The 27,565-nt window shown below is 37.0% G+C and overlaps 1 protein-coding gene across 3 annotated transcripts; it reads left to right on the top strand.

Annotated features, from left to right (window-relative positions):
* Positions 1 to 1,606: 1,606 nt before the first annotated feature.
* ptp4a3b (protein tyrosine phosphatase 4A3b) lies at positions 1,607 to 27,395 on the top strand. 3 transcript variants are annotated; one of them, XM_067448459.1, is made up of 6 exons: positions 1,607 to 1,721; positions 16,593 to 17,217; positions 17,404 to 17,496; positions 21,929 to 22,059; positions 24,190 to 24,264; positions 25,924 to 27,395. In XM_067448459.1, exons 2-6 carry the CDS (start codon positions 17,113 to 17,115, stop codon positions 26,039 to 26,041), a joined length of 522 nt encoding a protein of 173 aa, XP_067304560.1. In that variant the 5' UTR covers positions 1,607 to 1,721; positions 16,593 to 17,112; the 3' UTR covers positions 26,042 to 27,395. The 3 variants fall into 3 exon arrangements, with proteins under 3 accessions (XP_067304560.1, XP_067304559.1, XP_067304561.1); XM_067448458.1 differs by lacking the exon at positions 1,607 to 1,721 and adding an exon at positions 15,386 to 15,550; XM_067448460.1 differs by lacking the exon at positions 1,607 to 1,721 and adding an exon at positions 15,632 to 15,652.
* Positions 27,396 to 27,565: the final 170 nt, after the last annotated feature.

A 27,565-nucleotide genomic window follows, 5' to 3' on the forward strand; every position in this document is an offset into this window, starting at 1 on the left:
TTTTGCCATCACATTAATAAATTACATTTAAATAAAAAATAAAAACTATTATTTAAAAATATAATAATATTCAACAAACTTACAGTTTTCAGTCTATTCTTTTTTTTTTTTTGATGAAGAAATAAATGCAGCCTGGTTGACAATAAGACAATTCTTAAAAACATCTTTATTTGTTAAAATAAAGGTTTAATTTACCGTTTGTGTTAACTGTTAAATGCCAGTCATTTAAAGAAGGAGATGTATAGCCTACTTATGATCTTTTGCTGGAGTGATCTTAGTGCTGCTAGAGAAAGGTAACGCTTGTCTGTAGGGTTAAGATGAGCCATATCCTCATCAGTGAAGGGATAGTGTCAGCCCATCTGCCATGAGACAGCTGTTCCATGCTCTGTCTGTCATATAGCTTATGATTTTTAAACAGGCACACCTATTTTTATATTACATTTGTCAAATACAGAAAAAAATATGAAAAACACGTTCAAATATTTTCTTTGGAATTTTCAAAACTAATTTGTTAAATTAGCACTTTTAAAAAATAATTCATGAAAAACACTTACAAACAATAAATAAATAAATGTAACAGGTCTGTTTGGTGTGCCATCATCATCATCATCATCATCATCATCCACAATGCATGACAGAGAAGTATTCGGTCGCCTGCATAAAGTTTATTTATGTATAATTGCAGACTGCATTAGATGAACAATTATTTTATGTCCCACTGATATGTTATTGTTTGCTGTTGTTCTCTCAATTACAAAGTTCTGTCATGAAATTCTAGATGGCACAGGCTGATCTGCTTGCAATCACATTCTATCTTATTGGTTCCTGTTGTATCAGTAGCCAATGAGCATGATTCAAAACATGTTTAGCCAACTAACAAACACTATTTCCTCCTAGTACTGTAACTGACGTGGACTATCCATCTGTTGCTTGACATATGTGAGCCACATCTTTTATTAGGCAATGACCTGCTTACATTTTAAACCAGACAAAGTATTTAAAGGGCAATGTAAAAATAAATCTAATGACCTCAAGATATGTAATGATGATGGATACAATATAAAGAAGTATAGCTATAAATACCTTGTACATATGCAAAGAACTTGAGTTCCCTATTTATTATTTTTTAGATATTTTAAATGTATTTTTATACGAAAATGTAATGCAGATGACATGATTACAGTGAACTGAATTCAATAAATTAGCTAATTTATAAGCTAAGTTCAGTGAGGTAAATAGATGAGAGAAATTCCATATTTTATGACCTACTGACACATTTTCATGATGTGTAACGCTAGATGGCGCAATATTAGTAGTATTTAATTATTTAGTGATTAGTTCGGCATCAGATTAGGACCAGTGTATTGTTGTGAATGTGAATATAGTGTATTTTAGGTTATTTAAATCCATATGTTACAATTACAATAATTGTAACCAAACGCAAATCTAAAATTAATTTCAATTAACTCATTCTCTTCACAATCAGTTTAACTCACTAAAATATGTAATTTTGGGGTTGTTTTAAAAGGATCGTGTTTGTATTAGTACAAATTTTGAAATTAGATTATGTCATTTTTACACTTTCCTTGTCCCTCTCGGTTGCTCTGGGTGACGCTGCGTCTCCATGGTTGCAGCAGGGGAATCTCCGCGCTTGCGTGCGCACACGCACCCATACACACACGGATACACACTGAATCACATGGAGCGAGTCTGACAAATCTGTGAGTATAAAAAGCAATATGAAAATGACCAGAAAGTCGTCTACTAAGTCAAAACTATGTGTTTAATAGCTTTGTGAAATCAGATATGCTCTTGTATTCCGCGACTCGTATTTATGAAGGCGGAGAGCGCGCGCTGAGCGAATATTGATATAGTTTTGGTGCTGTTATAGTCAATAACTTCTCATATGTTTTCATATGTCATATATATTAGTTAATGTCTGGCATATTGTGTTGTAATTGTAGTTTTTACGCAATGTGGGAAGTTCGTTTGTCAAGAAAAGTGGTCGTCTGCTACCGGCGTTTTCAGAACAAAAGCGATGAGGGGGCTGTTAGCGTTAGCGCGCTGCTAACGGGGTGTGTGGAGGTATTTCTTTCACACCGCACCCGTTATTTTAAGCGTGTGTGTTCATATTGACATTAATAATTAAGGACCACCCAGGTAATAAATGAGTCGTTATTGTTCTGCGTTTGAAAGTCAACTCGCTTTGTGTATGGAAAGAGACACAGCTGGACGCCTATCAGCATCCATCCTTTGCATAACGATGGAGAAAGTAAAAGAAAACCTTTAACTTTGGACGTACGTGAATATTATGTAGCTCAACTTGAAATGTTGATTTTGGTTTTAACCCAGTTAGACAATAAAAGCAACAAGTTGTGATCAAGCGCGGTTTATGCATGTGTGTGTGGTCTCTTTGTCTGGTATCGTATCTATCCCTGTGCGCTGAAGTCTGTAAACCTTTACTAATGTGCACCTATTATTTGCATAGCCGCTGTTATGTTCATTTCACCTGAACTGCCTGAGGATTCAGTTCTAGATAGTTGCGATCTGTGTTCCCAGGAAGAGATGTTCACAGATTAAAGAGCTCTCTTGTACCAGGTTGTTTTAAGTTCATATTTCAGTATTTCTTCACAGCTGTAGCTGTCTCAGTTAAACGCTGCTAGAAGTGGATAAAGCTGTCGTTGAGGAGATGTGATCTGTGTGGACTATAAGCTCAAGTATTCAAGATTTCTAACGTGTTTTTTTTATAGCTTTACCACATGAGTAGAAATTTGGGTGATTTTTTAAAAATCTATTTATTTTTATCTTTAGTTTCATTTTAAAGATATTTGAGTGCATCAGTTGGCATTCTTTCATTGTGGAAATGTTTTCTGTTTACATGTAGCAGGGTAATGAAATATCCCTATGGTGTGTTATCCCAAACTCTACACATCTAAAACTTATTTTATTTAACATTTATTTTATTACAGCTATTATGCATGCATTATTTAGGATTTCATACTAATTATGAGGCTGCTTGATATGTATTTCATTTTTTTTCTACAGTACAAATGCCACATATCATGTCTATTTAAAGTGATTGTTTATCTCCCTCATCTCGTTCCAAACCTGTTGTGGAGACCACTGACTTCCATTTCGTGGATAAAAACACAGAGATGCTTCTCAAAATATCTTTAATGTTCCAAAGAAGAGTGTCATACAGATTTGGAGTAGCATGAGGGTGAGTAAATGATGATGGGATGTCATTTTATGGTAAACGCTGGTAAACTAGCACCTTAAAGTGAGATAGTGAAGATCCTGTCATCATTTACTCACCCTCGTGCTGCTCCAAATCTGTATGACATTATATCCATAGATGATTAAAAATGGTGAGAAACTAGTTCCCAGTTTCAGATATTTGTTTGCCCTTTTGTACATATGTTAAATTGAAATCTTGTTGTTAAAAGATTTATGCATCAGCTATTCATTTAAGCTACAAATATGGAAAAATAATACAAACACACATAAAAACTGGCTTGTGAAATACAATCTCTGTAATTGTGCGGGAAAGAGATAGTCCTGATAAAGACATTCCTGTCACTTCTAGTGAAGTGAGATATTCACAGAAAAGGTCAACTCGTGGTTCTGGTATTTAGCTGCAGGTGATGCATAAATGCTGTCTGCGAGTTCTCCTTTTAGTCAAGTTTTAGTGTCAAGTGACTTAATGGTATGATCCTTTGATCTTGAAAGTAAACATGCTATTCCTACAGTGTTCATTTGTTCATCTTTGCAACCAAAGACCCCGATATAACCTCTGCTGCAGTGGAAAGGCCCTATAGGTGCAAGCAAGAAGGGTAAGCCCACCTCTAATCAGTCAGGCAGGAAGAGTTTAGCCTGGGATGGGTTTCCTCCTACCTGCCGTGCACTCCAAGCAGCAGGTCACTAACCCGCCCTGTTAGTAATGGAATGTTGGAAGAGTTTTTATTTGGCTCTGTACACTGAAGTTTAACAGATGACGTAAACTGCCACCACGGGGCAAGGGGTGGCTTCCTCCACTGCGAGTGAGTTACTCCCCTTTTATTAGGAAAAAGTGAGCGAAGTTGGAAGCTTTGTAAGAAATGGATAGATTATAAAGGGGTGGGGGGTGTTAATGTTTTCTTTGTTTCAACTTTTTCCCCCTTCTCTTTATGTTTCCCATTATTTTAGCACCACCTCTGCCTCCCTGTCTGTTTTCCGTTTCAACACAGATGCTATAGTTTGTGTTTTTTTTATTAGAGGGTTACTTCTGTTATTCACCCCGAAACGCAGTGGGTCCAATCAAAGCAAGCTCCTTCATTCGAGGAAAGTCGGCCCCCAAGGGTATGTGACATTTACCCAGCATGCATTTACTGAAGCCCGCTGCTGGGAATTCCTCCCTGAGAACAAAGTCGTGCGGGACCGGAGTCTTAGAAACCTGTTACTCACTGCTGCATAAGGCTTGTACTTTCATAGAAGAAATAAGCCACAGGACTCTCCCACTGCAATTCTGTCTGTCAATCCAGAGTGGCTTCATCTGACTTTCCTGGAGCCTGGTAGTTTCACAGCCACATAAAGAGGCGAAAAAAGGGGAGAAAGTAGTGGAGGTTTAAGTTGTGCACTGTTGCCAAATAAAGGGTTCTGCTGCTATTCCCAGAGGAACAATTGTCTTCGTTCTGTTAAACTGGCATTTAAGGTCACTCTTTAGGTTCATTATTCACAATACAGTCATGGCTAGTGGTGTATATACAAACACACACACACACACACACACACACACACAGAGAGCAGATCATTATAATAGGAACTTTTTAGTGTGGTGTGAATAAGGCGTTTTCAGTGATCTTATCACAATCAGATTGCACTTGACCACCTTCAATGGTGGCGTAAGAGCATCCATTGTGTTTTTTGTAGTTTTTCAGATCTGGTGGGATGTGTAAATGCTGTTCAGCTACAGAATATGCTGATGCCAATGCTGGTGTAAAGGACCCTTAGATGCAGGTCTTTATGATCTCATTTCAGAAGTGAAAGGATTCATGTTAAATAATAATAATGATGATGATGATTTCAAAAAGAAGATATTTAAAACAAAATTTGAGAAGTGAGTCACACTGACAACTTCATGGGAAACAAGTTTATCTACCGTGTCTGTTGTAAGGTGGAGAAAACCGATGCAAGCTTTGGGCATTTGGTTTCCTTTTAGTAACAAGCTTTGTGTTTTTGCTTAGAAATATGTTGTACCTCATTGGCTTCAGAGTATCTTTTATGTACACTACCAGTAAGTTGGTTACCAGTAATTTTTTAAAATGTATTAATACTTTTATAAACCATGGATGCATTAAATTAATCAAAAGTGACAGTGAATATATTTAAAATGTTACAAAAGATTTATATTTTAAATAAATTCTGTTCTTTTAGACTTTCTATTCATCAAATAAGGAATTATGTTTCCCACAAAAAACAGCAAAAAAAAAATTACATTTGATAATAAGACATTTTTCTTTCGCACCAGTGAATATATTTAAAATGTTACAAAAGATTTATATTTTAAATAAATTCTGTTCTTTTAGACTTTCTATTCATTCAAAAAAAAATTACATTTGATAATAAGACATTTTTCTTTCGCACCAAATCAGCATATTAGAATGATTCCTGAAGGATCACGTGCCATTGAAGAGTGGAGTAATGAAGCTGAAAATTCAGCTTTGCCATCACAGTAATAAATTAGTTTTAAAATATATTTAAAATGGAGAACAGTTACAATATTACTTAATAAGTCTTTTACTAGTTGTTGATCAAATAAATGTAGCTTTAAATTCTTGAAAGTTTTTTGAGATGTGTGGTCTAGGCAAGCCTTAGCTGACCTGACCCCATTCATCACCATTTCTTCATAACTATCCTTCTGTTCCTCAGATGATGTGCTGGAGATCTGGAGACTGTGTGTGGCTGTATGTGTTTGGGGTAGTTGAGGGGAAAAGAGCGGTGAGAGCCTCACAGGGAGATGGTGGTGAAGTCAAAAAGAGAGAGCAGAACAAACGTGATAGAGAGAGAGAGAGAGCACAAGCTGGTGTCTGAGCAGTCCTGGGGGGGTTCCTTGTGGCCAGTGTACAGAGACACAATGAAGGGAAATGCTTCCTGTGGGGATCCCATAGAGTTCTGCTACAACCATATCTTTCTTTTGTGGGAATAGATCTCTGCAAGCATCATTTGCATTCATACTTGTGCAGGGCTTGCAACCCCATCACAAAAACAAACAAACAGTGGTCAATTGGCAATAGGGAAGCCCATGAGCTCCAGTATAAACTGTAGTTATCATGTCTTTGGGGATTTAATATGATGCAATATCATGAGAGATATCGCAGGGGACTGATAATCCCCTCCACAGGTTTACTTCTCATGCAGTTTTCACGGGAACATGCATGTTGGGCAGTTGATTGCAGTAAACACAAAGTACGTTAACATCATCCTCTGCTCATTTTCAAACTGTTTAGATATGAATCAATCTGAAATCCAAACAAGTATCTGATTATGCACCAGCAGCGGTGGCCAAAAACGACTGTCCTACCATGGTGACCCCTGAGAGAGCCAGTGTTTACACTACTCCATTTAGAGTGTATGGATGCACGTAGACCTGACATGTGAATTAGTGTGTGTCTAGTCTAGAGTGTGAGGTAATTATATTTTTTCATGAACAGGTAAACTCAGGGTTTTTTTTTTTTGTTGTTTGAAAATGTTATTATTAGCGAACCAAAAACGCACAGCGCTACTATTGTGATCCCTAAACGCATGACTCTTATGAACCGGTTCTTTTTATATCATATATCTAAACATCTTTATATATTTTATCTTCTAAACACACTTGCAGCAAGTCCTGATAGCACCGTTAGAACTTCAACTACTTCCTGACCTTTTGGTGTGCGATCTTGATCTTTCTCCTTTGGCCAGAGATGCGAGACTAGGGTGGGTCTGGTGTCTTTCACGCAGGTCTAGAGTAATGAGTGATGGTGTGAAATGTTTCAGTACAGGCTGAGTGGCAGTAGACAGATGGGGCTGTCACTGGACTCTTGCTTTCGGTAGGAGATAGGCCTGGAGAAGTAGGACGCGTTCTTAAAGGCACACCCAAAGGGGCTTGTTAAGACCCATCTGGAAGATTAAAGTTATTTCTATCATCCTTGGGAGAGTCCATGAGAACTACAGTGATTTCCCAGAGACATGGAGTGATTGACAGGTGCGCCAAATTGGTTTGAGTGTTGTTTGATGGGAAGTTGGATGTCGGTATTGCTTTTAATGTAGGTAGATGGCAGGGCTCAACAGTAAGAATGGTCCCCTGATCCAGGGCCAATGTGAGGCTAGTAGACAGAACTTTCCTAGTCCAGTCAATGCTGTGTTAATAGAATCTTTCAGCCATTAAGCTTGTACATGTGTTTGTCTTGTAAACTGAAACTTTAGTTTTGAAAACTTAGTATAGTTGAAAATTGTGCTGATAGGTAACATCATTTAGCTGCTAAGCTAGAAATTGCAGAGAAAAAAAAGCTTAATCTCGGAATCATATATGGTTTTATATTTTGTTTTGTATGCATTGAAAAGCATTGCATTTTTTCTTCTTCTTATCTTATTTGCATCACCATGTCACTTTATCGAAAACATCTTAGAATGAGTAAAAAATGACCCTGGTTGCAAAAACTGAAGTTCCCCCTGATTTTACTAGGTGATCTACAGTTTTCATTTTGAAACTGGACAAAGAAATTCCCAGGGTGCATGCCTTTTGATGGAGTGGCTTCCATTCCAAGTGTTTACATGTTTTGAGCTCCGCTAATTGTATGGGAAACTGATGCTGGGTGAATGAGGCCTGGTCATTTGTATAACAAAAGCACCTGTCTTCCATCCCAGACTAGACAAATCTCATTAAAAATCTGTCATTAAAAGTCTTTTTGTTTTGATTCATTGCATGTTGTTCTCTGAAAGTTGCAGTATGTTTATGACAATTTTCAATTAGATAAGTTTGCTGAAGTGTTTATAGCGTCTGTTCTCCTATATAGAAATGTTACGTGTCAGCTGTAGGGTTGAACAACACCAGTCGTGGAGGAATCTTCATGGAGACTTTTGCTTAAATTTGGTCTGCCAGCTGGAAAAGAGAGTCGAGTTTCGATAGGTGGTGACTAGGGAGCCTCCCCAGCACGTACAACATGTCTTCTGTATCCGTCTCTGTTTTTCCTCCCCCCATCCCATGAACCCACATGCACAAGAAAAGAAAGGGAAGCTTAAGGGAAGGTATGATGCATTGCAACACTGTGTGGTCCAAATTTTAAGAATCTCTATTTTCTCATAAGGAAACCATTTACAAATGGTTTAAAATGCAAGTCGTATTGCGGTGTTGTTTTGACCTTTGACTGACCCTTAGGGCTGAATCGATGTGGAAAAGATTTTTAATGTATTTATGTAATCACTTATTCTTGACCCTTATAAAGCTTAGAAAAAGAAATGTATTTGCTACATTCTTGAGGATGTATCCAGCTTTTTCTCTCTGCAGAAATTACCTGTTCTAGAACTTGCTTGGAATTATCTGATTTGTGTTTGAATGGGTCATGTGACTGGAAAGTAGACGATGATCTCCTTGTTCTTATAGGGATTATGGCATTGCTCATATCTCTCTTCTATTATGAGGGACACTGGGTCCTGCAGGTCAGAAGGGATAATAATTCAGCCTTGTGAAGTTGAGAAGTATTGCAAATCTCCAGTCTGGGACCAAAATCCCTCCAGTTACAACCCATCACATTTGGAAACTCCTCATCTCGGATATTTCTCTGTTTTAGAATAGTATCAACTGAATAGATCTTAGAATGTGAATTGTAATTTTGTGGAGACATGAATCATAATTTTGTCAGTATATGTTTGCTTTTGTCTTAAAATGCTGAGTTTTACATCAATTTCACTATGTGGTTTCGTTAATACCATATGCTTGCATTATATCTGTTGAAAATCAAAGCATTGAGCACTATACATGTGGTATAGTTTTGCCCCTTAAGTGTATCTTATGCCTGGTAAAAAATTGCACACCAACATGTGCACACCGGTGCCACTAAATTCTACAGATTGTGGCAACAGCATCTGATTTGGTAGTGGTGGGGGGGTTAGTCATAAAGGATTTAATCATAAAATAAATTACTATTGTTTTGCATTTAAAAGTGCAGTTACTTTATTTATTAGAAATGCACAGTAAAGTACTGAGCTTGAGTTGAAATGCAGATAAAATTAACTTTTATTAACGACAGTAACATTTTTACTGTCAAAACATTTTTATAGGGAAAAATTCAAATAATCTACTCTTATTTAATGCATCATTGTTCTTCTATAGTATACTGAACTGACCGACAGCTTCAGTGATTATAAAATGATATTTATTTATTGCTTTGTGTGTAATTAAGTCACAGTTTAATTTTTTTTTAGTCTTTATGATGTTCCGTTTTCCCCCATATATTAGGTTTATTATTAGCATATTAGTGTAAATAGCTGGTATGTCAACAAGTGCTCTTCTGCCGCTTCTACAGAGGACATTTTATGGTATAGTTTTTTTTTGTTTTTTTAAATAAGCGTAATTTCCCTACATTTTCCACCTTTTAAAATAACAAGCACTTCAAGCTATTTTCTTCAAGTGCTTCACAACTTGAAAGCCCTTAAAGTGTTTGAATTTCACTCTTAAAAGGTTGTATGAACCCTGAGATGAATAATGTAAAAAAAACAATGCACAAAAAAACCTACTTCTGCTGCAATACCATGGTTACAGTTAGCATAAATGTTGGTGTTTATTATGTGCCTTAAAAGCCTTTTATAACTTGTTGTTTTTTCATGGGCATGGCACAATGTTTCTCCTGGTTTCCACATCAGCACTGTTTGATCTGATATCTGTGGTTTATTATATCTTGATTTGAATGCTTCCCACTAGATCTCGCTGCAATGTTGTCAATTCTGCAGCAATTTTAACCAGCGCTTTCGAGATCAGTCCTCGAGTACCTGTTCTGAGCTTGCGCTGCGCTGTCTATTATTGCTCCAAGCTGATAAACATTACCTTTAAAAACATAAAAAGAAGCTCTTATCGGTTGTGCAAAACTCATCAATATCAAAATAAAAAATTAGACAACTGCAAATTTGCAGAAAACATTTAAACCAAAAAAAAAGAATATAACGTTTCAGATTGACCACTGCTCAAAACAAAAAATGCAAAATTTGAATCTGCATTATTTGAAGTGTTGCAGGAATTTTGCATGTTCAAAGCCTGTCACGAATGCACTTTAGTATAGGAAAATTAACCAGCCCATGTCCTTTCAGTTTTGTTCCTTGCTCTAGCCGGCATGTTTGTTATGGTCATGGTGACCTTATCCCATGCATGGCACCGTGATCTTTGCTGTTAAAGGTAATAGTTGTCACTCATTTTTACAACCTGCAGTTTTTAAAATAGGTACACTAAGGTTCTCACTAGGTGTTCATGTATCTCAATTGGCAGAGCATGATGCTTGCCAAGGTCATGAGTTTGAATTGGAGAGAACACTTTGAATGCGTATCTTGAATGTACTGCTTTGAATAAAAGTGTCTGCAAATAACTAATGCAAATGTAGCCTAAATGTTCTGTACAAGCAAACTTTAGCTATTGAGGGCTTTGTCTGCACTATTTGGGTTTAGTCTCTATGTTGGAGGCATCTTTAGCTTTGATTGCTCATCTTATGTTATACAATTCACCTTTGCCTTAGGACATCTTTGAAGGAATGTGAAGCTAGATGTCAGTTTGCCAAACACAAGGAAAAAGTTTGATATCACATTGCAAAGGTCAGATTTTGCCGTTTGTTTTTGAATGCCATAGATTTACACCAGATGTTAATTTTATGAAAACCCATCAGTATTGCAGAAAAGTTATTGTTGTCATAAAATGTTGCATCATGAGGTGTTCCTCTTCAAAATGTTGTTTTGGACAGTCATGTAAATTCTGGATATGGCACCTGGTATCTGAGCTCTTAGGAATCTGTGCTCAGATGTCCAACCTTATAAAGTTACATGGCAATGAAATGTGTGCATGATTAATTATTTTCTTGCAGCTAATTATTTAATTCAGTTGTAAAATGCAAGATCTTTCCAGGTATCCGTTTCCGGGTAGCTAGGATGCTCATGTTTCAAAACAAGTTCCCAATTATCTTTAACTCCCGACCCTTTTCATTTTGGATCCGTCTAAATTTATGAGGTGACAGCTGGCAGAGGTATATTTAGAACACAGGTGAACATGAGAGTCTTAGTGCCCTGCAGTTCCTCTCCAGTCAAGTGCAGAACTGAGGCAGAACAAAGCCAGCCCACTCCTCAATGCACAATCACCCGTCAAATACAGGTTCTGCCGCGTCAAACAGGAAAACACCTGCAGACCTGTTCAATGAACTAACACCTCTTGCACTCTTCGTAAGGTTGCCTTGTCATTTAAACCATTTTTTTATATCCCCTTCTCTGTTCAAACTAAAATATATGAGTGTGGGAGTGTTAATTTCTCTGATCATTTCAGATAAATACTCAGCTTTAGGAAATCCTGTTGAAATGTTCACATGGCAAGACGAATGATGATCCCAGCAGTCGAGAAAGTGTGTGTTAATGTTGCCACTGTGGCATTTGCTGGCCATTGGCATTAGCAGAGCGTGCCAGGGGAGCCCTTGCACAGAGGTTACTTGAGCACAGCTGAGTGGGGAAGAGGGGAAGTTTTCCATATCGCATCTTACCTTCAATAAACTTCGCCCTTTAGCAGCTAAAAGTTCCAGAATTTCTGTTCATAGTTTTTCATAGCTGAAAACTTAAGTTAATTAAAACCCAGATATTTCTAGTAAATTTGAGACTGAGACTCTTATTGTGTTCCTCTTTTAATTAGTGTAGTGTATAAAATAATTGGCTCAGAGTACTGGAACACTTAGGATGTTTGATAAACATCTGTTTAGTTGAGGTTAAGGACAGACTGCTGGGTAAACAATCGGTGGAGGATTCTAGAGCCCTAGATTTCCAGATTGTTCAGTATGGCTAAGTTGAGCTCCTTATCAACATGGATAATACCCTAGGTCATAGCCTCTTTTTATCAACCCATGCTTTTTTATATCAGTGCAGTGATGAGGCCCCCCACTAAGGTCTTTTATGGCAGGGGTTTTCTATCTTATATGCCATGGACCCCTAAATATGATTATCCCTGTGTGATATATAAACTCAATTTATACACAAAAAAATTATAAATCTAAAATGAGTTTTTCATTATTATATATTTTGTTCTATACTCAATATAGTAATGTATTATGTATTATTTATTTCTTGCTTATTTCATTTTAATACAAAGTTTATTAATTTATTAATACTTTAAAATTTATTTTAATCTAATTTTATTTATTTAATAGATTAACAATTTTTATTTAATCACTTTAAAAAAAAAAAAAAACTTTTTTTAAACTATTTTATTTCTAGATTTTTTCATGGGCCCCCTTGTTTGAAAAACCCTGTTCTATGAGGGAAATTAACTGTTCATAAAAAAAAAAAAAAAAAAAAAATAATGTTTCAGGACTGTGCATTTAAAGGAATTTAGGACTTTTTTTAGCCATTCCAATATGTTTAGTGCCAGAGAAATCATTTTAAATAATTAGAATGTTAAATTTCACCATTTATTGTTTTTAAATCATTGCAGAATGAATTTGTTTTAGTCATTATAATATATGAATATTTATATTTTAATTGATTCATGAATTTATATTTTTTAATCATTATCATGATTTTTTAAAATTGAATAACTTTTATATTTTTAAATCATTCCAAAATGTTAAATGAGATATTTTGGATGTTTTTTTTTTTCGTTATAGAATTTTTAACATGCTGCCAAACAGGCTTTTTCCTTGGCAATATCCACTACAAAGCATATTGATAGTATCTTATTGTTAAATAGATTTGTGTATGATTTTTTTCCCTCTGATTCCAGTCTGCACTCTCTGCCATGCCAGGAGTTCTGGCCCAGATGAGTCATGGGTTTTGCTTGTTGTTTGATCACAAGAAACACTTGCCCTGGATGACGTAATTTGCATTAATCCTTCAATTAATTGGCCTTTTTGAAATCAAGCCAGGACTTCTGGGAAAAAAACTTTGCTGGGTGCCGGACTGTTGTGTAAACCAGTTTACAAACAAGCCTTGTGGAGCGCTGAGTCTGGTTAATTCAGAAGCTGTAAGGTTCAGTCAGTATTTTAGAAACAAAACTTACCTAACAAAATATAAATAGAGTGCCAACAGTAAAACTAAGTGTACATACATAGGGCGGAGTGTCTATATTTGCCCCAGAGCAAACAGAGCACCTGGAAATACACTGCACTACTAGGCAGAGATACCTATCCTACCTTCCAGCTTAATGTAAAAGGATTTGGCTCAAGATGTGCTAAGCCCTCATCAAGAGTGGCAGCGTATCTATAGGGGTGACAGTCTGGTGTGTCTGTTTTCTATTTGTTAAGTCCTATGTAACATGATTTATGTTACACAAAAAGTGTTTATAACCTCGCAAAGAAATACATTGCTGTCTAATTTTGTAGTTTTCTCCCCAAATGTTCCTAATTTGGATGTTTCAAGAATTTCTAATTTGGGTGTTTCTTTCAACGTTATGAATTCTACCATTATACCTTAGAGAGAGAGAGAGAGAGAGAGAGAGAGAGAGAGAGAGAGAGAGAGAGACTTTTTTGGGTCTTCTTTAATCAATTCAATAAATACATAAGAGCCTTATTAAATAAATAACAACAAACATCCCATCAAACAAAGGCATTTGTGCCTACTAGAGAGAGAGAGAGAGAGAGAGAGAGAGAGAGAGAGAGAGAGAGAGAGAGAGAGAGAGAGAGAGAGAGAGAGAGAGAGAGAGAGAGAGAGAGAGAGAGAGAGAGAGAGAGAGAGAGAGAGAGAGAGAGAGAGAGAGAGAGAGATACTGAACCCCTTACTGATTAAAGATTTCTTACACCATCAAACCCTCCCTACATTCTACAGTTTCTTTGTTTTAGTAGACAGTTTTGTCTTAATGAGACAAAAACAAGAACCTAAAGGTTTTTGAGAGGGAGAGAGAGACCCAACTTACTACAGGATATTAATGTCGTTTCACACACATAATAACAAAATATCTTAAACTGTCTTCCGAAGATGAATGGCGGTCTTACGGGTGTGGAACGACATTAGGGTGAGTCATTAATTACAAATTTCATTTTTGGTTGAACTAACCCTTTAAAGGGACAGTTCACCTAAAAAATAAAAATTCTGTCATTTACTCACCCCAATTGTTGTGACTTTCTTTTGCTGAACACAAAAATGTATTTTGAAAAATGTTAAACATTGGACCCCATGGATTTCATTGTATGTTTTTACAGTTTTTACAGAAGTTTTGTAATGACATGAGTAAATTAGACCATTTGAATTTTTGGGTTAACTATTCCTTGAAGGCAGTCATTTATATATTCTTTCCTCAATTATGTTGGGTAAATATTATTATATTTCTGGGTGTTGAAATTAATCTTTGCATCGCGACATGGACAATTCTGCATTGATGCCGTAATAGAGTAGACCATAATCGATTATAGCCTACCGATGTTTCTCTGACATAATTCGTCACATATACTCTTAATGGTGGAGGGAGGCTAAACACAAAAGCGAGTAATAAAAAAATGCCCCTAATATTTTATCACTTACAAGCTTGAACACACGTGCGAGTATGTGAGGCTGCATGCACGTGTGTGTGTGTGTGTGTGTGTGAGGCTGCATGCGTGTGTGTGCGTGTGCATGTGTGAGCGTTATTGTAACTTAAGTACACTACTTGACAGTTTCATGCGCTTTTAATATTTACTAGTGTTCCTGTCGTCTGCTGTGTTCAAAGTCAGACTTAGTTGTGTTTGATGATTGCTACATTCCGAAAGTGTACTTTCTTAAAGCAGATAAAATAAAAACCGAATTCATATATCTGACCGCTTCATTGACAAAAAAGTATCCATGTGCAGTAATATTGAAAATTGAGGATGCAGTGCATCATGATGCATCGTGATATCGAAACGAATTGAATCGTTGACATGATAATGATCATTGAGCTGAATTGTGAGACCAGTGACTATTCACACCCCTACTGAACATGGAAGTATGTGAGATTTAAACTTACAGTCAAGTAAAACATTTTTTACGGTAGTCTCCTTGTTGTTGCAGCACGGAATGAAGTGTGTAATATAATTCAAAGCCTATGTCAAAACATAAACAAGACGTGTGTAAGTTGTGATACCTATTAGGCTCATTGGACATGCTATTTTTATATTGGGATGGAAAGAGAGAGGTGGGGGGTGGACTGGTCACTGCTCCTCCTAAGAGCATTACGAGTGCGTTTGTTTGTGACATTAGCAGAGTGTGCTGTCACTGTCATATGGCAAGCCAAGGCAGCCTCGACTGGTTTAGAACAGAGACTGTTATTACGGATCGCAACTGTTCACCCTCCGCTGTTCCCACCAGAGCACTGGGCTTAATCCCGAGCAGAACGCAGCCTGTCACAGAGGTAAGGGGGGACAACTCTCGTGAGTCAAAGGGGAGATCAGACAGAACCGTTCCTCATGATTTTCTCACACGTGTTTTTGGGAAAAAGGACGTCTTAACTGAGGTTTCTTTGTGTTTTACTTCTTTCTCAGTGATGTGAATCTTTTTTGGTGGTTCTGCTTGACAGCTGAGCGCCGCTGTCAAACCCTCTGCTGTTCATTGTTTGTAATTCTGAGTCACTCTGTTTAATAAGATATTTCACTCAAAAATGAACATTGTCATAGTGTGCTCACCCACGTGTAGTTCCAGGCCCGTATGATTTTTTAGTTTTTGTTTCTTCTGTGAAGCACAACAGATGATGTTAATAGACTGTAGACATTATTGAATGTTTTCTAATTCTCTAATTCATGAAAGTGAATTCTGACTGAGTCATTTTGCTTCTTTTGAGGATGAATAAATGATAATGATTTGTTTTTGGTGTGAACTAAGGTTTAATTGCAAGTTTGTTTTCAATTCTGCTTACTACTGTGTTGTCTGATTTGAATAACATTATCATAATTCGTGATTTACGAACATAAAATAATTTTATTTAACTTTTTTTCTTTTTTAATCCTTAATCCACTACCTTAAATGTATTTCTTTTTTGCTTTCTTCACATTGGTCTAAAAACTCATTTCTACATTTTCTTTGAAATCTTTCTTTAAATGTGCCAGATTCTGCAAATTCTGCTTCTGTGGCTTTGTCTGATGTATTAAATATCGTCATAATTTGATTTATTTGATTGATAATTGCTACTTGTGCTATTTTAACCTATTTGTCCATTTAAATTCTATATCCTGGACCTTGAATATATTTCTCTTTTGCTTTATTTAATTTCTACATGTACATCATTTACATTTTACTTGGATTAAGTTTATTTTAAATTGCCAAATAACTTTAAAGGTTGTTATAATGAATTCTATATTATTATTATTATTATTATTCATTTAGGATATCTATATGAATTAATTGGTATGTGATCATCAAAAATGTAGTAATTTTTCTTTGTCTTCTTCTCTTAACAGCTTTCTCCTTCAGCTCCTTGTTCGTTAATGGAGTTCCGGCAGGGCAGCGGTGATTACTGCCACGCCCAACATCGCAACGCTTGATCACGGGTGGATACACCCGGAATCTGCCCCTGAATGTCCAGAAAAGTATCTTCTCTGCTCTTCTCTTGCTGGTCTTTCTGACTGACCACTTTGTTGTACGCCAAATGGGTTAACTGGCTTCGCAGCACCTGGCATTTAGCTACCGGACACTGTTCCACCTGTCTAGTTGCCAGAGCATCCCTATCAAGAGGAAGAGGCGTATTTCTTAGATGAGGAAGACTCTTTGTTGCCTTTAACTTCCCAGAAAGGCAGCTTTAAATTTTATATACTGATTAGTAGTGATTTATCGCAGAGGATCCTGCAAATCCGTGACACTTTCACTGTGATCTGCTGTAGCACTGCACTAGGTCAGAGTAGTGTTGTACTGTGAGTGGAGCTCTGTGAATCCTGGCCCGGATTGGGTGCTGTGTTTTCTGTAGAGTGGAGGGACACCAGCATGACCAGGATGAACCGTCCAGCTCCTGTCGAGGTCTGCTACAAAAACATGCGCTTCCTTATCACGCACAACCCAACCAATGCAACGTTAAGCAGCTTCATTGAGGTGAGAGACCATTCAAACATATGCAACAGATCATTTTAAGACATGAAAGATCATAAACATGCTGCTCTGAAAGAGTCACTGCACATAAACGGACAGCAAGCAATAACAAATGATTTTTTCTTTCTTTTTCAAAATCCTAAATATACTCTGTTGAGACCCTCAAAACTCCAAAAATTGTTTCCTCAGGATCTGAAGAAGTATGGGGCAACAACAGTAGTGCGTGTGTGTGAAATCACCTATGATAAGACACCGCTGGAAAAGGATGGAATTACTGTCATGGTGAGACATATTTCTCTTTCATGCTATAAATAAGTGTCTTTTTTTGTTTTTGTTTTTAACAGAACGATAGACTGATAGTTGCCAAATTAACTTTTGGGAACATTACACTTTGTCCTAATTACATGAAAATCATGTATACAATTTGTTAAAGATTAAATAAAAATGTCTTCTTTTTATCATTTATTATTATTAATATTATTTCTAATAATTATAATTTTGTCAAAGCAGAAATAAGACAATGATTTAAAACAATCATTGGATTAACATCAACAACAGTTAACGGATACATTAAAATAATTAATATCCAAATGCTTCTCAAAAAAGTGAGATCAGGTCAATACTAGTCAGTCTCTAGTTAAAATGATTGTGTTATAGATTGGCTAAGAAAAGGACTCTCTCAGTGTAATTCTAGCACTGATTATTTTCTTGGCTTTTCCACCTTTTGTTTTAGAGGCATCATCTTGCACCTTCTGTACTAGAACATTTGTGTGTGTGTGTGTGTGATGTACAACACTCACTGTCACATGAATGTAATAATCCTGGACTGTTTCCTGATCATGAGTGTGTCACACCATGCACTTTAATTAACACTTCTGCTCTACTGCAGTGATGCTACTGTAATTAGTGGTACTTTAATGAAGGTGATTGGCTCCCTCTGACAACAAGTAAAGACTCCGTCTGAATTCATATGTAGGATAAGGTTGTTTTTTGTCAGCAGAAACCACATCTACACGAACCCTGCAGCACTTATATATTCCTGGAACACACATGCTGTACGAATTGGCTGCCCAGTCATGTGATATGATGTCAAGTGGTGTGAGATGAGGTTGCTTTCTGTCTGGTGCTCCAAAGGGAGCTCTGCATTTGAGGATACAATCCTATAACGTTTTTGCCAAAAATCATATCTTTCTCTGCCTTCACCTTTTTATGAACTACTTGAAACATGTGTTTTCAGTTTGGCTCGTCAACATTTCCCCGTTACCATGGCAGCCGGAGGGGAGCTTGAGCTATCTCCCTCTGAGCTCTTTATTAAGACTCATACACCCATGTGCCCTTTCACTCTGTTGAACTTCGTTCTTATTAAATAAGGTATATACATGACGTTACATATTTAACTTTGGTTTTTAGAAGAATTCTTGAAATGTAGCTGTCTAAGCCTCCTAGATTGACCGGAGGTCATAGTCAATTTATCCAGCATGCTGGTGCATCCCAGGCTTTACTTTTAGAAACTGTAAAGTGCATGAGAAGCATAGCAGATGCACAGTTATGTAAATCAATTTCCTTCTCATACCATCAAGAGAACAGTCTGTTTCTGCAAGAGAGAAACACTCTTGAGCCTGTCTGAAACATCGCTGCTGAGTTTTTATGCCCAGCTAGACAAGATGTAGAGCTTCAGTCCACGGCTCTTCTTCAAAAGAGTATGGAGCTTGTAAACATCATTACTACATTCATCAGAATTGTGTGATTTTGTTTAGTTTGTGAATAACATTAAAAGCTTCCTCAACCGAATTTCGAGGATAGATTTGAATTTTGTACTTGGTTACTTTCTGTATCACTAGTGTCAAATGGGTTTTGTAGAATACTCTACTGCCAGCTATTGGTTGGAACAAAGCAGATAGACCCACCCCAAACTGATGCCATTGGTTGAGCCAGTGTTTCTGTTGTCTTGCTCTTCGGGATACTTAAACAAACAGAGCAATGTTTTGATTGTACCCTAGAGCCACAGTGTTTATACTTTTCTAGGAAATAAACGTACAAATTCTGAGTATAGCTTACCATACTTGGCCTTCACATATCAATTTATAATAAGAAAAACCGTCTAGTAAGAGGTTAATCTTTTTTTGTAAGTTGGCTGCTGAAAATTCAGCTTTTCTAGCACAGAAATAAAGTTATAATAATAATAATAAATAAATAAAAATAATAGAAAAAATAATTCTATATTAAATTAGTATATATATATATATATATATATATATATATATATATATATATATATATATATATATATATAATATTTGAATAACAAAAAGTTCTTTTAAATTGAAATATTTCACAATGTTACATTTTGTTGTCCCACTTTATATTAGGTGGCCCTAACTACTATTAACTACTACTTACATCAAAAAAGTAAGTACATTGTACTTATTGTGTTGATACTGTTTTGCAAAACACTTGCTGATTGAGGTGGGATACGGGTAAAGTTAGGGACAGGTGTGGTGGTGTGGGTAAGTTTAAGGGTATGGTTAGGTGTAAAGGAAGGGTCAACATTGTAATTATAAATGTAACAACTGCAATTAATTACATATGTTATTACATGCAGGTTGGTTGCAACAACAATGTAAAAACATGTATGTACACAAAAAGTGTGTTGTATCAAATTATTAATTTAAATGTTACATAGTAGTTAAGGTCACCTAATATAAAGTGTGACCTTTTGCTTACATTATGGATTTTACATTGCTTACATTTTTTTTTTTTACTGTATTTTTAAAACAGAAGATTTGGTGAACATAAGATCATTTGTTCAATAATAAATTAGCAACTTAATTTTTTTATTTTTAAGGTAGTATAGTTGTTTTTGTATTTGGAGTGGACGAAATGTTTTTAATTTAGAAAAAAAGTATCCTTTACATTTGAATGTATAATTAGCAATGGTGCAAAATAGAATTGAGAACTGTCTTCCATTGTTCAACAAACATCTCCTATACATGCCCTAAACTTTATCTTTATATAGAATGTTGGATTGTTCAAATTATATTTTTGAATGGCATAGTATTTGCACTTCTCAACCCGAATCAACCTGAGAATGTTTCCTGTTTACTTTCTTCTGACTTTTTATTTTATTTTATTTAATATTTTTTTTACTTTGCTCTTTATAAGAGGTGATGAGGCAATGGCTTTGCAGGAGCTCAAAACATGGAATGGGATTTCCTCTCAATTTCAATCAACTCCAGATGGATTTAAACAGTCATCCACCCCATTTTTACACCATTGGATCAAAAAATGTTCTGTGAACTTGATAGGTTGTGTGGTGTCATTTAAGTGTATAATCAACCTAAGGAACTGTGCATCTCATTTGTCTCATAGAAGTATTAGGTGGTAAAAAGTCTAGATGCACAGTTTTAAACAAACCAAAAAATATTATACTGAAAAAATAAATATAAGTTTTATAATTCATGTTTCTTTTTAATGAGAAAACATATCAGTGAGTGGATCTGTTGATATCTATGTCTCTATAGTTTAAGCTTTAAAAACAAGACCTCCTTTAAAGGAAGGAATGAAACTGAAGTGCTGGTTGACAGCAAACAGGTGTCTCAAACCTCTCCTGCTCTCTTGTAAGCAGAGGCTCGAGTTGCCGGAGGAATAGCAGGTATTCGATTCAAGGAAAATGGCAGGGCATTTTCCACAATTAGGCCCCACACTGCACCAGTCTGTAGTCGGTGTGCCCTGGCAAGAGTACAGAGCACTTCCATCTTGGAATGGACTCCTGGAATTAATAGCCTACTGTTGACATACCAGACAAGGAGGGGCCTATTAACCTCTTAGTGGATTAAAATGTTATTTTTAAACCAGGAGATTCTCATAGACATTCCTTGTAGAAAATGGTCTCATCAACTCGCTCCCTATAAACGTCCCCTTTTCTGAGAAAGCAGCAAGGCAGAACACCATGCTCTGTTTGTCAGTGTATTTTGACCCAGCACATTTGTGTTTTTAATACATCATTCAGATTCAGTCTTCCATGAAAGAAAAAAAGCCTTTAATTTCTGTATTTTAGTATTCTGTATTCTGTATTCTGTATCTATTGTGCCTAGGCTGGATATTTATGATCTGCTGAAACAATTATCAAAACTCAGAATGTTTCAATGAAGCATAGAGATCATGTGATTATCCAACCAAAGATTAAGTCATAAAATTGTAAAGAACATGGTAAATTTACAATTCAAGGCATTAGTTCACCTATTATTGTCTTCTCCCCCCAAATGATTTCAAACCTGTTTGGAGATGTTCTGAAGATCGTATTTTATGTTCATACAATGACAGTCAGTAGGCCTTATTGAATGCAATGTCTTTGTGATAATTCCCTGTTTCTCTCTTACATAACATTTCTGATGAGTCCGCTCTTGCACATGGTGTTAAATTGAACTGTTAGTGACAGTACAGGACAAAAAAACGTGCCATGTTTGGTGTTGCAGAACTTGTAAAAATCACACAGGAATCATCAAAGGGATTCACAACCTGCTGTGAATCTTAGATGATGCACTCTGAAGCATTATAGAGCACCACCTGCTGGTGATGAATGGAATAATTTGTTTTCCTTCTTATCTGCTATTTTGTGTCTCTATATGTGCGTGTTTCTCTTTCAAGGAAAACTAAGTAACATACAGACATATAGTTATAATAGATGTGAACTCATCCTGTTTCTCTCCCTCAGGATTGGCCGTTCGATGACGGTGCACCTCCTCCAACCAAGATTGTGGATGACTGGCTTAGTCTGTTGAAGAATAAGTTCTGTGAGGACCCTGGCTGCTGTGTGGCTGTGCACTGTGTGGCCGGACTGGGCCGGTGAGTGAAGGAGAGCAGCATCACATAATCCTGTTATTACAGACGTGCTGCTAAGTCCAAGGCTATAGACACCTGTGTGGAATGTTAAAATTGAACACAGCTTGATCAAACCAGTGTGCCAAACCAGTGCAGACACTGAATCGATGCACTTAAAAAAAAAATTTAAAAAAAATTTGCTCTCATATTCCAGTGAGAAATGATGCAAGAACTCAAAACAACTCACACATGCCTAACGGCTAAAATATTGCCCATTTTTATCTGTTACACTCACCTAGGTAAATTATTATTCTGATTGGAAATTGGTTGAAAATATTATACCAAAATTCTATTATAACAACAACAAAGCGCACAAGAATGTCTATAATTTTGTGAACCATTTTCAAATCGTTGTTGTTGTTAACTAAAATGAAAATTATAAAACAAATGGGTTAATTGAAATAAATCTGAAATAAAATATAAATATCATGAAAACCTTAAAAAAGCCCTGGCAACTAACTGAATAAAACTTTTAATTGAAGTCCTAAAATTACTAAAACTGAAATAAATAGGAAGCTAAATAGAAATAATACCACCAATAAAAGGACAAAAGCACAAAATTGCTAAATTAAAATCCAACTGAAAACATAAATTGTAGACGTGCAAATTGCACGTCTTGTAGACTTGCAAATGCTCATCTGAGTTTGATGGGTCAGGCTTTATGTGGCTCGGTTCTCTCTCTTACGAAAATTCTCAAACATATCAACAGCCTTTCCCAGGATCTGTTGCTCTCTTTCCCTCAGAATGCAATCAAGGGCTGTGTGTAATATCTCTGGCAGAGCTTTAAGCTGGCTTGCGTTAGTGTAGTGTTTGAGTTCTACTGTTTACATTTGGTTTCTCATAAATGTTTTTTTTTTTTTTTTTTTGCTTTACCCCGAATACCCCTCAGCGACAGGCCTCTCATTCTTGGCCCACGTCCCCTCCAGGTCAAACCCATTCTCTGCCTGACTGTTGTGTGCCAAAACTAACCGTCCACACGGACACACAATATTAATCCAAGTTTATTATTCAAGGCACAAAGGTTGACGTCCGAAGACGAAACAGGAAGCTGATGATAAGCAGCTCTCTTAATTGCTCCTGTGTATCTCTTTTCAGTGAAAATCCTGGTGTAGTGTTGGTGTTGCTCTCTTATCTGGCCAGCTGTCAAAACACACAGACCTTAATTAAGTTGCAGTGCTCAAACTGTCGAGCCCAGACGGTCAAATGCGGCAGTTCTGCGGGACTGGTAGGCTAATGACAGTCCGGTTTTCACTGCCTGCCCTCCTCCCACTATGACCCTTGACCGCTTTTGCCGACAAGTTACGCACCAGCCTCTCTGACGTAGGTTGAGCTCCTGTGGGAGCCCTCAGCAGTTTTTGACAGGGAGCCAATGTTTGTTTTAGTAGGCTGAGTTTGTGTTGTTGCGCATTGGAAAGGGGCACACTCAGTGGAGACTTCAAAGCTGTCAGGACCCAATCGGTAAAAATAGACAAAGTCTCTGACAGGGACTGAAACACTCTTCAAATCAAAATGTATTGTGTTTATGTAAATCTGGGATTAGCGCGTAATGATGTTCAGGATTTTCTCAAGCAAAAAAATTACATTTATGACTTTGCTCTGTAAATGATTAGAATGATAATGTTGCTTGAATTTTATTAACAGCCCAAAGCATTTTTTAAGTGATTAAAGTGAAATACAAATTTTGTCATCTACTCAACCTAATGTTATTCCCAACATGTATGATTTTCTTCTGTGGAATAAAAAAGGAAAAAGTCCAAATACCCATTCATTTTCATTGTTTCAAAAAAAGCGGTCAAGCTCCAAAATAAAGGAAAAAAAACAACATATATATTTCATCCATGACTTGTGCACTATATGAAGTCATCTAGAAGCCATACAATAGCTTTATGTGAGTTACAGATGGTAATGTAAGTAGTAGAATAAAGCATCTTGCTACTCACAAATATGTAACATACTATAACTGCAAACCTGTTCTCACATGTTCATTTTTCCTGGAAGCCTATTGTTTCTGGGGGCCTCACACACAAAAGCACAATGTTTGAGATGATGATATTTCCTGGTATTAAACAGTGTGTGTGTTTGTGTATGTTGCAGGGCTCCAGTGCTGGTGGCTTTGGCACTTATAGAGAGCGGGATGAAATATGAGGATGCCATTCAGTTCATCAGACAGTGAGTATACATTACAGCTAACAAAAACATCACCAACACCTTACAGCAAAATGAAACAACACCCATTCAATACAGTGAGTGATACAGTACAAGCACATCACAGTAAATGAAGCACTGATACATGACAGATTTTGTGCAGCATTAATTCATTACAGCTGATATATTCATCACAAATAAATTATAGCACATTATGCAGCCAAGAAATTACGCATACAATTTGCACTGATGACGTACAGCACCTAATGCATTACAGAAAACAGTATAGCAATAACAGATTACTGCTTAAATTAATAATTAATATTATATATAAAAGCTACAGTATATATCAAGTTGATTTTGAACATGTCTGCATATACACCACCAATCAGGCATAACATTATACAGGTGAAGTGAATAACACTGATTATCTCTTCATCCTGGCACCTGTTATTAGGTGGGATATGTTACATTTTGTCCCTAAAGTTGATGTGGTATAAGCAGGGAAAAGGGCAAGTGTAAGAATTTGAGCGAGTTTGACAAGGACCAAATTGAGATGGTTAGATGACTGGATCAGAGCATCTCCAAAACTGCAGCTCATGTGGGGTGTTCCAAGGATGGAACAGCGGTGAACCAGCGTCAGGGTCATGGGCGGCCAAGGCTCATTGATGCACGTGGGCAGCAAAGGCTGGCCCGTGTGGTCCGATTAACAGATGAGCTACTGTAGCTAAAGAAGTTAATGCTGGTTCTAATAGAAAGGTGTCAGAATACACAGTGCATCACAGTTTGTTGTGTATGGGGCTGCATAGCTACAGGCCAGTCAGGGTGCCCATGCTGACCCCTTTCCACCGCTGAAAGCGCCAACAGTGGGAAAGCGAGCCTCAAAATTGGACCATGGAGCAATGCAAGGTGGTGACATGGTCTGATGAATAACTAGTTTTTTTTATATCACGCGGATGGTCTGGTGCGTGTGCGTTGCTTACCTCAGGAACACATGGCACCAGGATGCACTATGGGAAGAAGGCAAGCCAGCGGAGGCAGTGTGATGCATTGGGCAATGTTCTGCTGGGAAACCTTGGGTCCTGCCATCCATTTCGATGTTACTTTGACACGTACCAACTACCTAAGCATTGATGCAGACCATGTACACCTTTCTATGGAAACGGGATTCCCTGGTGGCTTGTTGGCTCTTTCAGAAGGATAATGCGCCCTGCCACAAAGCAAAAACGCTTCAGGAAAGGTTTGAGGTGTTGACTTGGCCTCCAAATTCCCCAGATCTAAATCCAATCAATCCATGGTGAAAAAAAGAAGTCCGATCCATGGAGGCCCCACGTTGCAACTTACAGGACTAAAAGGATCTGCTGCTAACATATTGGTGCCAGATACCACAGCACACCTTCAGGGGTCTAATGGAGTACATGCCTCGAGACAAAAGGGGGACCAACACAATATTAGGATATTAATCAGGTTATGCCTGACCGGTGTATGTGTGTTTGCATATACTTTATGTGTGTATATATTATATATATGTACTGTCACTCTTAATGACTTAGAATAGTGATGGGAACAGTTCTCACAATCAGACACCTGTTTGACATGTATATCTTAGACTTAGTGTATGTGCATATATTATTATTAAGTCACTGATTAAAAACACATTCATATAAAAACATTTTATTTCAGGAAGCGCCGGGGCGCCATCAACAGCAAGCAACTGACGTATTTGGAGAAGTATCGCCCCAAACAGAGACTGCGTTTCAAAGACCCACACAACCACAAAAGCAAGTGCTGCATAATGTGATCCTGCCACTGAAGGAGCTAGTCACTTGCGGATTAAACCGGACTTAAACTACCAATCTAGTGCATTTGAACTCTTGCTACTTTTCAGGAGGGGAATTCAACCCCTTTTGGTGTTTATGTCGGACCCTGCACACAGGGTCTTTACCAGCTCAGGGCTGTGAAAGGCGAGCATCTTGAATTTTGTCTTTACACACAAAATCCCCATCCTCAGTCTGTTCACAAATGTGTTGTGAACATAAACACACGCCGATGCATATTCGCACACTCTCATGCTACCAGCCATTACACTGTACCAGCAGCACACAATCCAAAGATGATCATGGCCAATAGCCACCTGTTTCAACAAAATTCAGTTGTTATACTCACTGCTCGACTACCCTGATCTACCCTGTACCCTTGTTTTTATTATACCTTGTATCATGAATCTACTCTGGGATTCGGGTTTTGCACCACTGGCTCTTTATTAATAGAACTGTGGGCATCTAGATGGAGAACATGGCACACTTTGACATGACTTCCAGTTTTTTGGATATTTTAGCTGCTTTCAGAACACTTTGAAACTCTGGGGGGAAAACAATCCAGCTAATCTGACACCAGGTTGTGCCACAGAATTGCACCAATAAACTGAGAGAAATCCATGAGTGAGCGCACTTGTAGATCTGTAGATTTGTAGATCTGTAGATGTGTCTTAATTTAACACAGCAGCCACAAGAGGGAGTCATCACACTACACACTTCAAATAAAAGATGTTTTAGAGCATATGTACAGCTTTTTAAAATTTCAATAGATTTATTTATTTTTTTGTTGTTTGCGCTCAGTGCTCACACGTGGCTGTTTCTCACAGACATAGCTGTACTATGGACACTATAAAATGACAGGCTTAAACTACTTTGTGTTGTTCATATAATGGGAAATGAAATGGAAACAGGATCTCTGCCTAACTAGTGGTTATTTAAACACCAGCAAAGGAAAACATTTTATGAATCTGTGTCAGGTACTGAAATTATCTCACATGCATCATTAATCTTCTTCTTTTTGGATATGAAATGCAGACTTTGGATCTGGGTTAATGTCACTTTTCTCTGCCTTTAAACTCAAAAGCTTAAGATAGTGAAACATATTTAAGAAATATCTAATAAAAGAGCATCTTTGTATAATTGCATCTTAATGACTACGATGGGAAGGATAAGCAAATAGCAAATAGGCTGTTTTATGGATTAAAGTTACATTTTCTAATCATGTTAACTTAATCTCTCATGTTCATCTACAGAAAAAACAGCAGGAGAATGGAAATGTTTTAAAGTAACATGTTAAGCTGACTTCAATTTAGAGCTGAAATTTAACACAGGAGATCAGTTGTTTGCATTTCTGGTTCTGACACTCAATAAGCCATCCCACGGTGGATCCTATTTAAAAAGGGTGTGAATAAAGCAGCTCAATATTGCTCACATTTACAAGGGCTTCTCTTTCATACCGGTCTCCACCATCTGCTGAATAAAGAAATGTCTGCCTTTGCGAATCTGGA

This window comes from Pseudorasbora parva, chromosome 7 (assembly GCF_024679245.1).
Source record: "Pseudorasbora parva isolate DD20220531a chromosome 7, ASM2467924v1, whole genome shotgun sequence".
NCBI lineage: Eukaryota > Metazoa > Chordata > Actinopteri > Cypriniformes > Gobionidae > Pseudorasbora > Pseudorasbora parva.

Coding starts and splice junctions, on each gene's coding strand:
- ptp4a3b (XM_067448459.1), top strand. CDS start 17,113: ATGACCAGGATGAACCGTCCAGCTCCTGTCGAGGTCTGCTACAAAAAC. Junction 17,497..21,928: donor AGGATGGAATTACTGTCATG/GTGAGACATATT, acceptor TCTCTCCCTCAG/GATTGGCCGTTCGATGACGG. Junction 22,060..24,189: donor TGTGTGGCCGGACTGGGCCG/GTGAGTGAAGGA, acceptor TGTATGTTGCAG/GGCTCCAGTGCTGGTGGCTT.